Raw genomic sequence first — 13,238 nt, 5'->3', positions numbered from 1 at the left:
CAAAATCCTCCTCTTGACATACAAAGCCCTCCATAACCTGGCCCCATCCTACCTGGCTGACCTCCTCTCCAGACACACTCCCACCCACAACCTCCGCTCTGCTGGTACCAACCTCCTGACCCCCTCCATCTGGACCAAATTCAGATCCTGGGGGGACAGGGCCTTCTCCATCGCTGCTCCCACCCTCTGGAACTCACTACCTCACACCATCAGAGACTCCTCCTCACTCACCACGTTCAAAACATCACTAAAGACCCACCTGTTCAACACTGCATTCAACATTCAACCCACAGCATTTAACCCCTGACTATCACTTCTCCTTCTCCCTCCTTTTGCTTTAAATATTTCCCTATTGATTCTTGTCTTTTTGCAATTGTTGTTTTCATGTATTGTTATGCATTATGTTTTCCACTCTGTCAAAGCGCCTTTGGGCTTCTTGAAAAGCGCTATACAAAATAAATGAATTATTATTATTATAATTATATATATATACACATATATATTGTTGCGGTTTTGTGTTTGTAAAGTGAGTCTAATAAAGGTTAAAGTTTGCCCCCCATAGTTAGTCACACAAGCAACATGTAGCCTCGCGATAGTATAGTTATGTGTTAGTATTTGTAAGCTTAGACCTTTTCCTTTTTTAAGTTCTGCGTTGAGTAGAGCCAAGAGAATAGGCCCTACTGTCACCGACTTTCCAGCTACCCTAAGCCTCATGCCCCTTTTTGCGCTAACGTTGGTTCATTTTGGGCGAGTTGACACGAGGCAGGCTAGGAAGGTCAGGAGGACTGAGGCGGAGCGGCAGCAGCACTGACGGTAAGCACGAGCCGCCAATCAGAGCTCAGAGGTGGTGACGGCGGCGTTCCATCACAGGGCGTGGTGAGAAGGTTCGAGTGATTTCCAGAAGGTTCGGGGGGCGTAGCTATAAAACCCGAAGCCCTCGACAGGACTAGCGCGGGAAAGCCGAGAGAAAAGGACTCGCATTGCACAAGGTTTGGTGAGAGAACTTGAAGCAGAGAACTTGCATGAGAACGCGCGCGCTAACCAGCTCGGAGTGTATCAAAGAAGAGGAGTTGGCCGCGTGTGCGAACTGTACATATACGCAGGCGGAGCCAGACGCGCTTAAAACCGAATACAGTGCATTGTGAGACGCGCGAGTGAGAACGGCTGAGTAACCGCCAGCCGCGCTAAAGTCCGCCCTTTGCCGTTCCGCCCAATCATCTGCTTTGTATGGGAGACGCGCTATGAGTCCCTGCCTTCGCCTGCCACCATCTTCGCGGGACGTGCTGGGGCCGTGGAGAGCTGGACGGGGACCATCTCTGGACGCGTTGGGGAACATCTACCCATCTGCAATTCCCTGTGTGAGTGTGAGCCGGGCCGATTGTCTGGGTATAAGTTAAGACTGTCTAAGGCTACTCTGTGTCTCTTCGTCCCTGTACATTGTATATACGTGTGGGAAATAATTAAACCTTTGTTCTTCCTTTCTTCCTGATTCAACCGTTTCTGTGGTTTCTTCGATTGGCTAAGCGCGGTACGGGTAGGACCGCTCTAATCGGGTTCTAACATCTAAGTAACTGCGTGGACCACGTGTACGCAATCCGCTCGGTGTACTCAAACCACACGTGGTTCGTGCGAGGCTTGTTTCCTCGCTCCCAGGGCAGCGTGGGGAATTAGGTACGAGTGAGAAGTGGTCCCGACACCCTACTCCGCATGTGTCCGAGAGGGACGTCTCAAGTCTCGGTTCCGCCAAGCCCAGAAAGACAAGGGGATTAATCGATAAGGGGAATAAGGGCGGCGTAGAGAACCGCAACAATATATGTATGTATATATATATATATATATATATATATATATATATATATATACATATTGTTGCGCTTTTGAGAACCCACACTTGTAAATATGACATTATTGAAGGATAAAGTTAGCACCCCATAGATAGGCCACAAGCAACACGTAGGTCACCAGAGGACTTCAGTTATTTCATTAGTATGTGTATAGATAAGGCCGTGTTTCCAATAGTTGAATCTGCGTTGTGTCAATCAAATAAGGAGTAGGCCTCATTCCATTCATTTTGCCAGCCTCCCTCTCCAAGCGACGCCATTAAGCGCGCCCTCCTGTCTGTACCCCACGGCCCTCCCAATTTGGTACGCTCCTCGGCCAGCAGCAGCAGCGTTCACAGCCTCGCTGGGCTTCCGCCCAAATGCCGCCATAAGCCACGAGGTGAGGCCCGGAAAAAGGGGGTGGAGCACCAGGAAGAAGGTGTGGCCACGTCAACCCACCATCAGGGCGTGGCCGGTAAGCGATGACCAGCCAACCAGGGCTGAGGTAAGATCGCCTGATAGGCGTGGCTTTTGGGCTCGCGGAGCGATCGCTGCTTGAGTTATAAAAGCGTGAACGCAAAGCCTTTTCACAGGACTTGAAGGACTGCAAGGGAGCGCGCTGATTAAGAGGACTTATTGGGAGAGAGCGCATTGAAAGGACTGACCCGAAGAACTCGCGAGTATAAGGACTGGTTGGAAATGCGCATTGAGAAGGACTTATGAGAAGCATTGGTGTTGAAAGGGCTTGTTGGATGCACGCTTGTGAAAGGACTCTTGTTGGACCCTTGTGCTAAAGCAGGGCATTGGAGAGGGGGCGTTTGGCACGCTTGTGCACTTATTACATACGCCGCTAGGACACCAGCCTTCCCCCCGTTATATAATTGTCCGTTCACGTTCCACTACACACGGAGCTGCCTCCCGGGTTTCGTCCACTGTACCGGAGCCTGGACTGGAGCCTGGACCGGAGCCGGGCTGGAGCCTGGACGCGCTGGTGACCATCAACTATCTACAATCCCCGTGTGAGTGTGTATGTGAGACGGGCCCGTTTGTCTGGGGAATAGAGTTAGAATGTTTAAGGCTGCCCAGTGTGCTTCTTCTTCCTCTTCCTATCCTGGACATTTCTTTCGTTTCCTCTTCTCCTTCTTGTACATTGGTAATAAATCGGTTTGTTCTTCCTATTTTCTTGGTTTCCTCTCCATCCGATCGCATGTCTTTTCTCCAATTGGGTAAACGTGGCACGATCGGAACCGCCATAATCGGGTCTAGTCATTGTTAACGGCCCGAATCGCGGCTCGCTTCGCTCGGTGGGTCCACTAACACCATGGTTCAGGCGGGAGTTATTTCCTTGCTATGTATGTATGTATGTATGTATGTATGTATGTATGTCCCCTCTTCACCCATTGGTTGGACAGCTGACCTGACTCCACCCATAAATGTAACCTGAAATACTTAACCTAAAGTACCCAGAGAACCCAAAAGACCCCCCATCCCTAACTCCCCAAGGAACCAAAAGACCAACAAGGCACTTTGGACTCAAAAGACCCAAATGACCCTAAGGACCCGACTCCAGAGACAAAAAAGTCTCAAAATATCCTGAAGACCAAATGGACCCCAAAGACCTAAAATACCCTGAAGACTGAAAAGACCCCAAAGACTGAATCCATCATCCCTTCTGACATCAAATTCTTCCTCTTCTCCAATAGCTTGATCTCGGATCATCAACTTGGATTCAGACCAGGTCATTCCACTGTGGACATGCTCCTTCTGCTGTCTCAACAATGGATGGAGGTCCTCAATGCCAAACAGGAAATCAGAGCTGTCTCCTTTGACATATCACGTGCCTTCGATACGGTCTGGCACACAGCTCTGCTCACCAAACTCTCCTCCTATGGTATCCATGGAAATCTCCACACATGGCTTGCAGACTTTCTCTCTGGTCGCAGTCAACGTGTGGCCCTGAATGGAATTATCTCATCTCCCTTTCTTGTTCAGTTTCGTGTTCCTCAAGGCAGTGTTCTGGGTCCTGTGCTTTTTCTGGTCTTCATTAATGATCTATCCGACTCTCTTGAAAATCCTCTCTATCTCTTTGCTGACGACTCCACTCTCTGCCGCTCCATATCGCAACCCTCAGATCGGCAGTCTGCAGCCTCCTCCCTCTCCGCAAACCTGGACAAAATCACAAACTGGTCAAAAAAAGTGGAACATTTCTTTCAATCTCGACAAATCTCACACTCTCAGTTTGTCTCTCCAAAAAGACCGTCTGGACAACCATCCCATCTACTTTCTCAACAATTCTCTCGAAGAACTCAAGTTTTTGGGTCTCACTATCTGCCATGATCTTCCCTGGGAAAAAACACATTTCCAATCTGGCCTCCAAAGCCAGTCGCCGACTGGGCATTCTCCGTCATGCGAAATCCTTCCTTGACACCTCTGAGCTTGACACCTTCATCACATACAAAGCTTTCATCCACAGCTTGATGGAATACTGCTCTCCCCTCTGGGCTAGTGTTCCTGCCTCACACCGAGCTCGGCTTCACGCTGTAGTATCTCCCGTGATGAAGCCGTTTCTGAGGGCCTTTCACTCGCTCACCACAGGCAGGTTTGTGGTCTTTCTGTCTTCGACCAACTCCTCTCCGGCCTAGCTCCCCAAGCTCTGTCAGTGCACTGTCTCACAAATATTCCTTCAGGACGCACAAGATCCCCCCCCCCCCCCCCCCCAAGCGCTCTCCCTTTCACAGATCCACCGATGTCCCTGTTCTCTACTGTTGTTATTCTTGTGTGCTTCCCTCGCTCTCCCAATCTTGTCTCCCGCTCCCTTTATTACACGTTTATGGGTCCGTTTATGTTTTTTGTGTTTAATGTGCTCAGCCCACGCTCTTACACGAGCCTCGGTCTTGAATAAAAAAAAAAACAAAAAAACAAAGGAACCACGTACCAGCACATGAATGATTTACAATCACAAAAGGAAGCAAGTACCAGCACATGAATAATTTACAATCACAAAAGGAAGCAAGTACCAGCACATGAATAATTTACAACAAGCATTCTGGGTATTGCGCTGCAATACATGTCCCCTGCCGGCAGTCTGTCGTCCGGAAAACTGTTGGGAAAATTACCAAGGGTTATTTACCCACAGGTTCTGAATCGTTCCCAATCGCTAATTAACTCAGGACGGGCTCACCTGTGATTCGCACTCGGGACTTCGATTTATACACCTTGCAGACAGGTCAGCAGAACCACGAGAAAATAAGTTATTGATAAAGAGCCTTTCGAGTCGCTCAATATCAGTAATTTATTATATTTTCTGGTTCACGATCAATGATCGATGTATACATGTATGTTGCTCGGATTGGCTCTGCCCCTCTGGAAAGCACGCGCTGTGTCGCGCTGTTGACGTTTGCGAGACGAGGCTGAGGGCGCGTGGTGCGGCTTGAGGAGAACTCGAGAATAAACAAGAGATATCCATTTTTAAAAATATTTTCCTTTAATTAACGATATCTGCCAAACAACGTGCCCTATCGCAAATTCCAAAAGGACATTTTAGTAGATTGACATGCTGAACAGATCTGTGAAGTTTCCCCTTGATTGGATAAAAAATGAGGGAGGAGCTCGGTTTTAAAGGTTCATGCTTAAAAACGTCATAACTCTGAAACCATGTGACACATGTGTCATGCTCGCTTACTTTTTTGTTCGTCATGGGTATGCGATTCTGCCTGCAAAGTTTGGCCTCGATCTGTTCAGCCGTTGCAGAGAAAAAGGGGTTTTCGTGTTTTCACGAAAAACAATATGGCGGCCGAACCACGTGACCTGTGACGTCATAATTACCATTAAAACATTCTACAGACCGAGTTCCCCCTACGGTGAAAGATTTATCTCAATCGGTCCAATTATTGCAGAGAAATTTTTTTTTATAGGAAATGAAAACTTAAAATGGCACTGAGTTAAGGATCATCAGAATTATCAGAATTCCCAAAGTTCAAAGTGCCATAACTTTGTCAAGAATGATCGAAACGTCGTGAAGTTCGAACTTGATCTGTCACTTATCATGAGGAAACCATGTGCCAAGTTTGAAATCATTAGCATTAAGAGTTTAGAAAAAAAGTTCGGAAAACTGTTCTTTGCGTGACGGACTGATGGACTGACGGACTGACAGACTGACAGACTGACGGACTGACGGACTGACGGACTGACAGACTGACGGACTGACGGACTGACGGACTGACAGACTGACGGACGGAGGAACGGAGGGACGGAGGGACGGCGTGCAAACCTATAGTCCCCTCCGGTGTACACCGGTAGGGGACTAATACCAAAAGGAAGCAAGTATCAGCACATGAATGATTTACAATCGCAAAAGGAAGCAAATACCAGAACATGAATGATTTACAACAACAAAGGGAAACAAGTACCAGCACATGAATGATTTACAACAACAAAGCGAAACAAGTACCAGCACATGGATGATTTACAATGACAAGAGGAAGCAAATACCAGAACATGAATGATTTACAACAACAAAGGGAAACAAGTACCAGCACATGAATGATTTACAATCACAAAAGGAAGCAAATACCAGCACATGAATGATTTACAACAACAAACGGAAATAAGTACGAGCACATGAATGATTTACAATCACAAAAGGAATCAAATACGAGCACATGAATGATTTACAACAACAAAGAGAAACATGCACCAGCACATGAATGATTTACATTCACAATAAGGAGCAAATACCAGCACATGAATGATTTACAACAACAAAGCGAAACAAGTACGAGCACATGAATGATTTACAATCACAAAAGGAAGCAATTACCAGCACATGAATGATTTACAACAAGCATTCTGAGTATTGCACTGCAATACATGTCCCCTACCAAAGTTCAGAGTGCCATAACTTTGTCAAAAATGATCGAATATGCAAATTTATGCACGGTTGATGCTGGTTTTCAAACTTTATCTGAGGTATGCTGAGACACATGTGTGTCACGCCTCGCCTCGTTGATAAGCCCGCAAGGTCGCTCCTTGGAGCGCCCTGCACGTATTGCACTGTGTGAATTATATAATTACCAACTCACGGTCTGAGGTACTCGTGATTCAAGAGATATCCATTAAAAAAAAAAAAAATTTCGTTTAATTAACGATATCTGCCAAACCACGTGCCCTATCGCAAATTCCAAAAGGACATTTTAGTAGACTGACATGCTGAACAGATCTGTGAAGTTTCCCCTCGATTGGATCAAAAATGAGGGAGGGGCACGGTTTTAAAGGTTCATGCTTAAAAACGTCATAACTCTGAAACCATGTGATGCATGACGTCATGCACGCTGACTTTTTTGTTCGACAAGGGTATGCGATTCTGCCTGCAAAGTTTGGCCTCGATCTGTTCAGCCGTTGCAGAGAAAAAGGGGTTTATGTGTTTTCACGAAAAACAATATGGCGACCGAACCACGTGACCTGTGACGTCATAATTACCATTAAAATATTCTAAAGACCGAGGCCTCCCTACGGTGAAAATTTGATCTCAATCCGTCCTATTATTGCAGAGAAATTGGTTTTTAAAGGCAATTAAAACTTAAAATGGCACTGAGTTATACCCCCTTTACACAGGGGTGGCGATCGTTGAGAGATCGTTGAGCGATGAAAAAATCTCAATGAGCGCCCAGCGATCGCCAAGATCTCTCAATAATCTCTCAATGATCTTCCAGTGATCTCCAGTGATCTCCACGGTCGCCACGGTCTCCTCAAAGTTTTGACTCGGTCCAAAACAATCTCTCAACGATCGCCAAGGGAAGCGATCTCTCAACGAACGCTCAACGAACGCTCAAGGAGCGCTCAACGATCTCATCGATCTCCCAATGATCTCTCAGCAATCTTTCAATGAACGCCAAATTTTTCCACCCCGAAGGTAGAGATGGCTGAGTGATAAGTGAGGGATCGCTGAGCGTTCAATGAAAGGCCAATAGAGTTCATTTAAAGACCGGGGCGGAGATTGCTGAGAGATCATTGGGCGATCAATTTCCGCTTGAGAGATTGTTGAGCATTCGTTGAGAGATTGGGGAGAGATTGCCGCGGTGATGAGAAGTGCGGCATTGGGGGCTATGAATATGGGTGCTAAACCCCCTATTTTTCATTCTCTCTGTAGACTTGCTGTAGTCTGTAGACTCTGTAGATATATACCCAGAGGCTCCCTGTCGCCCAAGAAACGCTCAGCAACCTCCTTGGTCACCCAAGGAACTCTCAATGATCCCTCAGTAATCTCTCCTGGTCTCTCAGTGATCTCTCTTGGTCACACAACGAGCGCTCAGCAAACTCTCAATGGTCGCTGCAGGAGGCTTAGTCTCCATTGATATCTCAAGGATGCTTCAATGGGCGCTCAATAAGCGCCAAGGTCGCTCAAAGATCTCTATAGATCGCCATGAAAGTTGCCGAAAATTTAATTTTTGATCGCACAACGAGCGCACAAGGATCTCCCAAACATTTAGACAGAAACGGCTTTTTCGAGGCTTAGGAGATCATTGAGAGATGGGCCAATTTTTAATCGCTCAATGGTCACCCAACGATCTCCATGCTGTGTAAAGGGGGCCTTAAGGATCATCAGAATTATCAGAATTATCAAAGTTCAAAGTGCCATAACTTTGTTAAAAATGATCGAAACGTCGTGAAGTTCGAACTGCTCATGTAACTTGTCATGCGGATACCATGTACCAAGTTTGAAATCATTAGCATTAAGCGTTTAGAAACAAAGTCCGGAAAACTGTTCTTTGCGTGACGGACTAACGGACTGACGGACTGACGGACTGCGTGCAAACCTATAATCCCCTCCGGTGTACACCGGTAGGGGACTAATAACAAAAGGAAGCAAGTACGAGCACATGGATGATTTACAATAACAAAAGAAAGCAAATACCAGCACATGGATGATTTACAATAACAAAAGGAAGCAAGTACCAGCACATGAATGATTTGCAACAACCAAAGGGAGCAAATACAAGCACGTGGATGATTTACAATAACAAGAGGAAGCAAATACCAGCACATGAATGATTTACAACAACAAAGGGAAACAAGTACCAGCACATGAATGATTGACAACAACAAAAGGGAGCAAATACCAGCACATTGATGATTTACAATCACAAAAGGAAGCAAATACCAGCACATGAATGACTTACAATGACGAAGCGAAACAAGTACCAGCACATGGATGATTTACAATCACAAAAGGAAGCAAATACCAGCACATGAATGATTTACAATGACAAAGCGAAACAAGTACCAGCACATGGATGATTTACAATAACAAAAGGAAGCAAGTACCAGCACATGAATGATTTACAATAACAAAAGGAAACATGTACCAGCACATGAATGATTTACAAAAACAAAAGGAAGCAAATACCAGCACATGAATGATTTACAATAACAAAAGGAAGCAAGTACCAGCACATGAATGATTTACAACAACAAAAGGAAGCAAATACCAGCAGATGAATGATTTACAACAACAAACGGAAACAAGTACCAGCACATGAATGATTTATAATAACAAAAGGAAGCAACTACCAGCACATGAATGATTCACAAAAACAAAAGGAAGCAAGCACCAGCCCATGAATAATTTACAATAACAAAGGGAAACAAGTACCAGCACATGAATGATTTACAATAACAAAAGGAAGCAAGTACCAGGAAATGAATGATTTACAATAACAAAAGGAAGCAAGTACCAGCACATGAATGATTTACAATAACAAAAGGAAGCAAGTACCAGCACATGAATGATTTACAATAACAAAAGGAAACAAGTACCAGCACATGAATGATTTACAATAACAAAAGGAAGCAAGCACCAGCACATGAATGATTTACAATAACAAAAGGACGCAAGTACCAGCACATGAATTATTTACAATAACAAAAGGAAGTAAGTACCAGCACATGAATGATTTACAATAACAAAAGGAAGCAAGTACCAGCACATGAATGATTTACAATAACAAAAGGAAGCAAGTATTGAAACATGTTTTTGTAACTTGCCTCCTTTTATCAAATTTGCGGACTCGGTTTATGAGACTGGTATAAGACTATATATAGTACCGGTATCAGACCGGTACTCGACCAGTACTAAAGTATAACTCGTTTAAAACCATTTCATCAAATCGTATCAACAAACTGAAGAAAGCAGAACCAAATAATGAGCAATTGACAGCAATTTAAGACTCGGACAGTTTTGTAACCACAGGACTCGTTATGGGGCTGAGGTTGGTGCGGCTGATGCAGTGCCCCCTGTAGGTTGGTGCGGCTGATGCCGCGCCCCCTGTAGGTTGGTGCGGCTGATGCAGTGCCCCCTGTAGGTTGGTGCGGCTGATGCAATGCCCCCTGTAGGTTGGTGCGGCTGATGCAATGCCCCTGTGGGTTGGTGCGGCTGATGCAGTGCCCCCTGTAGGTTGGTGCGGCTGATGCAGTGCCCCCTGTAGGTTTGGGCAACAATTCAGAATTTGTTTGGCATACCTGCGATAAGGCACCTACTGTTCCTCGAAAGACACCAAGGGATCTCTCATGTCGATCAGTTAATGCTCGTACACGGGAGGACATCAAGCCACAACGCTATTTAAGTGACGGCAGCCACACCGGTATGCAGGTGACGGCGGAGCACAAATTGCAGAGTGCAGAGCCGGGTTGGAAATCAAACCCAAGGTAGACAGCTCAAAGGCAAGACCTGTGCACCCTTCTATCAGTATTTATCATTTGATTGTAATGCACTTTTAATACGACTCGATGAAAATACCTCTATGGTATAAGCTGGTGCCCGTTCAATGTGGAAACACTTGAATCACTTCTTGGATGTTTGAATTCAAAGACGAGGAGGCAAAACACACCAAAACGAAGGGCATACACACCTGGTGCATACACACCTGGTTGTTCTACGGTGGAAAATGTACGCATTTACCCAAAGAGAGTTCGATAACCGACAAAGCCGAGTCACAATGATGAGGTGTCCACCAGGGTATTTTGCGATATGCCAAGGTGACAAACGCTGCTCTTGGTGACGACATACCTGGCTATGACACTTGCACTGCTGCACAGACCTGGCTATGACACTTGCACTGCTGCATTAACCTGGCTATGTCACTTGCACTGCTGCACATACCTGGCTATGTCACTTGCACTGCTGCACATACCTGGATATGTCACCTGCAATGCTGCACATACCTGGCTATGTCACTTGCACTGCGGCACATACCTGCCTCTGTCACCTACACTGCTGCACATACCTGGCTATGTCATGTGCACTGCTGCACATACCTGGCTAGGTCATTTGCAGTGCTGCACATACCTGGCTATGTCACCTACACTGCTGCACAGGTTGGACAGGATAAGATAGCGCCGAGCGAGCAGGGCTTTTGCGCAGGTATACAGGAGAACAGGTGTGCGTACCTTGTACACGTTGAAGGGACTATCGATGAGGATGTAGAGAAGGTCACCCAGGGCGAGGCACGCGATCAGCACGTTGGGTCCGTTACGCATTCTCTTGTTTTTGTAGATTATCCGCAGCAAGGTTGAATTTCCGATTATTCCCACAACGAAGATGACACAGAACAAGATGGTGGTGAAGTGTTTGAACACGTTGTTCACGCTGCTCCGCTTGGTACATTGTGGCGGCGCTCCGGAGACGAAGCTCACGTTCGCTGCGGGGACCTCGGGCCGCGACTCCGGGGTGTTCGAGGTGGTGAAGACGGGACGAGCCCGGGACTCCTCGGAGCTCGCGATCCGGTCGCCAAGGAGAGAGATCGGCAGGAATAAGAGCAGCAGCAGGACGAGGTTGCTCTTCCTCAAGGTTATCATGGTTATCCCAAAGGTAACCTCTCAATGATCTTGTGGGGACACTTATCCGAGTAAAGACTGGTCCACGAGAAAACTTGATAAGACTTTTCAAAACTTTGTTCGTGCAATTCACTCAATTTCCTTTGGAGGTCACAATGACGTCCGTTACGTACGTTGCTCTCCCTGCAGTTTCCGCGCAGACGACGTTTGCTGAAACCCCTTGGCGAGCTGAGCGCAGGAACCCATGCAACTGCAACGGAGGGGGGGGGGGGGGGCATCACAACACGAAAAGCCTTGAGCACGTCACACAGCGCTCTGCTCTGAACGGGAGGGCGTCACAACACTATAAGCCTTGAGCACGTCACACAGCGCTCTACTCTGAGCGGGAGGGCGTCACAACACGAAAAGCCTTGAGCACGTCACACAGCGCTCTACTCTGAGCGGGAGGGCGTCACAACACGAAAAGCCTTGAGCACGTTACACAGCGCTCTGCTCTGAACGGGAGGGCGTCACAACACTATAAGCCTTGAGCACGTCACACAGCGCTCTACTCTGAGAGGGAGGGCGTCACAACACGAAAAGCCTTGAGCACGTCACACACAGCGCTCTGCTCTGAGCAGGAGGGCGTCACAACACGAAAAGCCTTGAGCACGTCACACAGCGCTCTACTCTGAGCGGGAGGGCGTCACAACACGAAAAGCCTTGAGCACGTCACACACAGCGCTCTGCTCTGAGCAGGAGGGCGTCACAACACGAAAAGCCTTGAGCACGTCACACACAGCACTCTGCTCTGAGTGGGAGGGCGTCACAACACGAAAAGCCTTGAGCACGTCACACAGCGCTCTGCTCTGAGCGGGAGGGCGTCACAACACGAAAAGCCTTGAGCACGTCACACAGCGCTCTGCTCTGAACGGGAGGGCGTCACAACACTATAAGCCTTGAGCATGTCACACACAGCGCTCTGCTCTGAGCGGGAGGGCGTCACAACACGAAAAGCCTTGAGCACGTCACACAGCGCTCTGCTCTGAACGGGAGGGCGTCACAACACTATAAGCCTTGAGCATGTCACACACAGCGCTCTACTCTGAGCGGGAGGGCGTCACAACACGAAAAGCCTTGAGCAGGTCACACAGTGCTCTGCTCTGAGCGAGAGGACGTCACAACACTATAAGCCTTGAACACGTCACACAGCGCTCTGCTCTGAGCGGGAGGACGTCACAACACTATACGCCTTGAGCACGTCACACAGCGCTCTGCTCTGAGCGGGAGGGCGGAACTCGGCACAAAAAAAGAGAGAGAAACAAGTCAGATCGAGTCGAGGATGGAGAAGTCGGCGAGACCTTTTGACTGATGAAAGAAAGGGTCTTTGTGACGATACGAGCCTCGGTCTTCATGGTACAGAAAACAATGGAGTCTTTGTTGTGTGAAAGCGACAAGGTCACAGAGGTGATCCGGTCACTTTCAACATTAGTACCGATAACAAGTCCAAGGATCTTTTACAAGATGCAAGGGTCAAATTAATAGTGTATACGAGCACATTAAAGGTACACATGATATACGAGCACATTAAAGGTGCACATGATGTAC

At 47.1% G+C, this 13,238-nt stretch overlaps 1 protein-coding gene across 3 annotated transcripts in view; it reads right to left on the bottom strand.

The window, feature by feature from the left end:
* Positions 1 to 12,905, bottom strand: part of LOC137424382 (endothelin receptor type B) — a 164,801-nt gene extending 151,896 nt beyond the window's left edge. The window contains exons 1-2 of one of the 3 annotated variants that reach the window (XM_078775380.1): positions 12,700 to 12,905; positions 11,265 to 12,580 (exon numbers count right to left, since the gene is read on the bottom strand). In XM_078775380.1, the coding sequence (XP_078631506.1) occupies positions 11,265 to 11,672 (408 nt within the window). In that variant the 5' untranslated portion in view covers positions 11,673 to 12,580; positions 12,700 to 12,905. Of the gene's footprint in view, positions 1 to 11,264 lie in introns of all 3 variants that reach the window. The other 2 variants (XM_068111783.2, XM_068111784.2) reach the window with 2 other exon arrangements.
* Positions 12,906 to 13,238: the final 333 nt, after the last annotated feature.

The sequence above is a fragment of the Myxine glutinosa genome, chromosome 4 (genome assembly GCF_964187855.1).
Source record: "Myxine glutinosa chromosome 4, kmMyxGlut1.1, whole genome shotgun sequence".
Taxonomy (NCBI): Eukaryota; Metazoa; Chordata; class Myxini; order Myxiniformes; family Myxinidae; genus Myxine; species Myxine glutinosa.
This window is presented reverse-complemented; position numbering and strand designations above follow the sequence as displayed.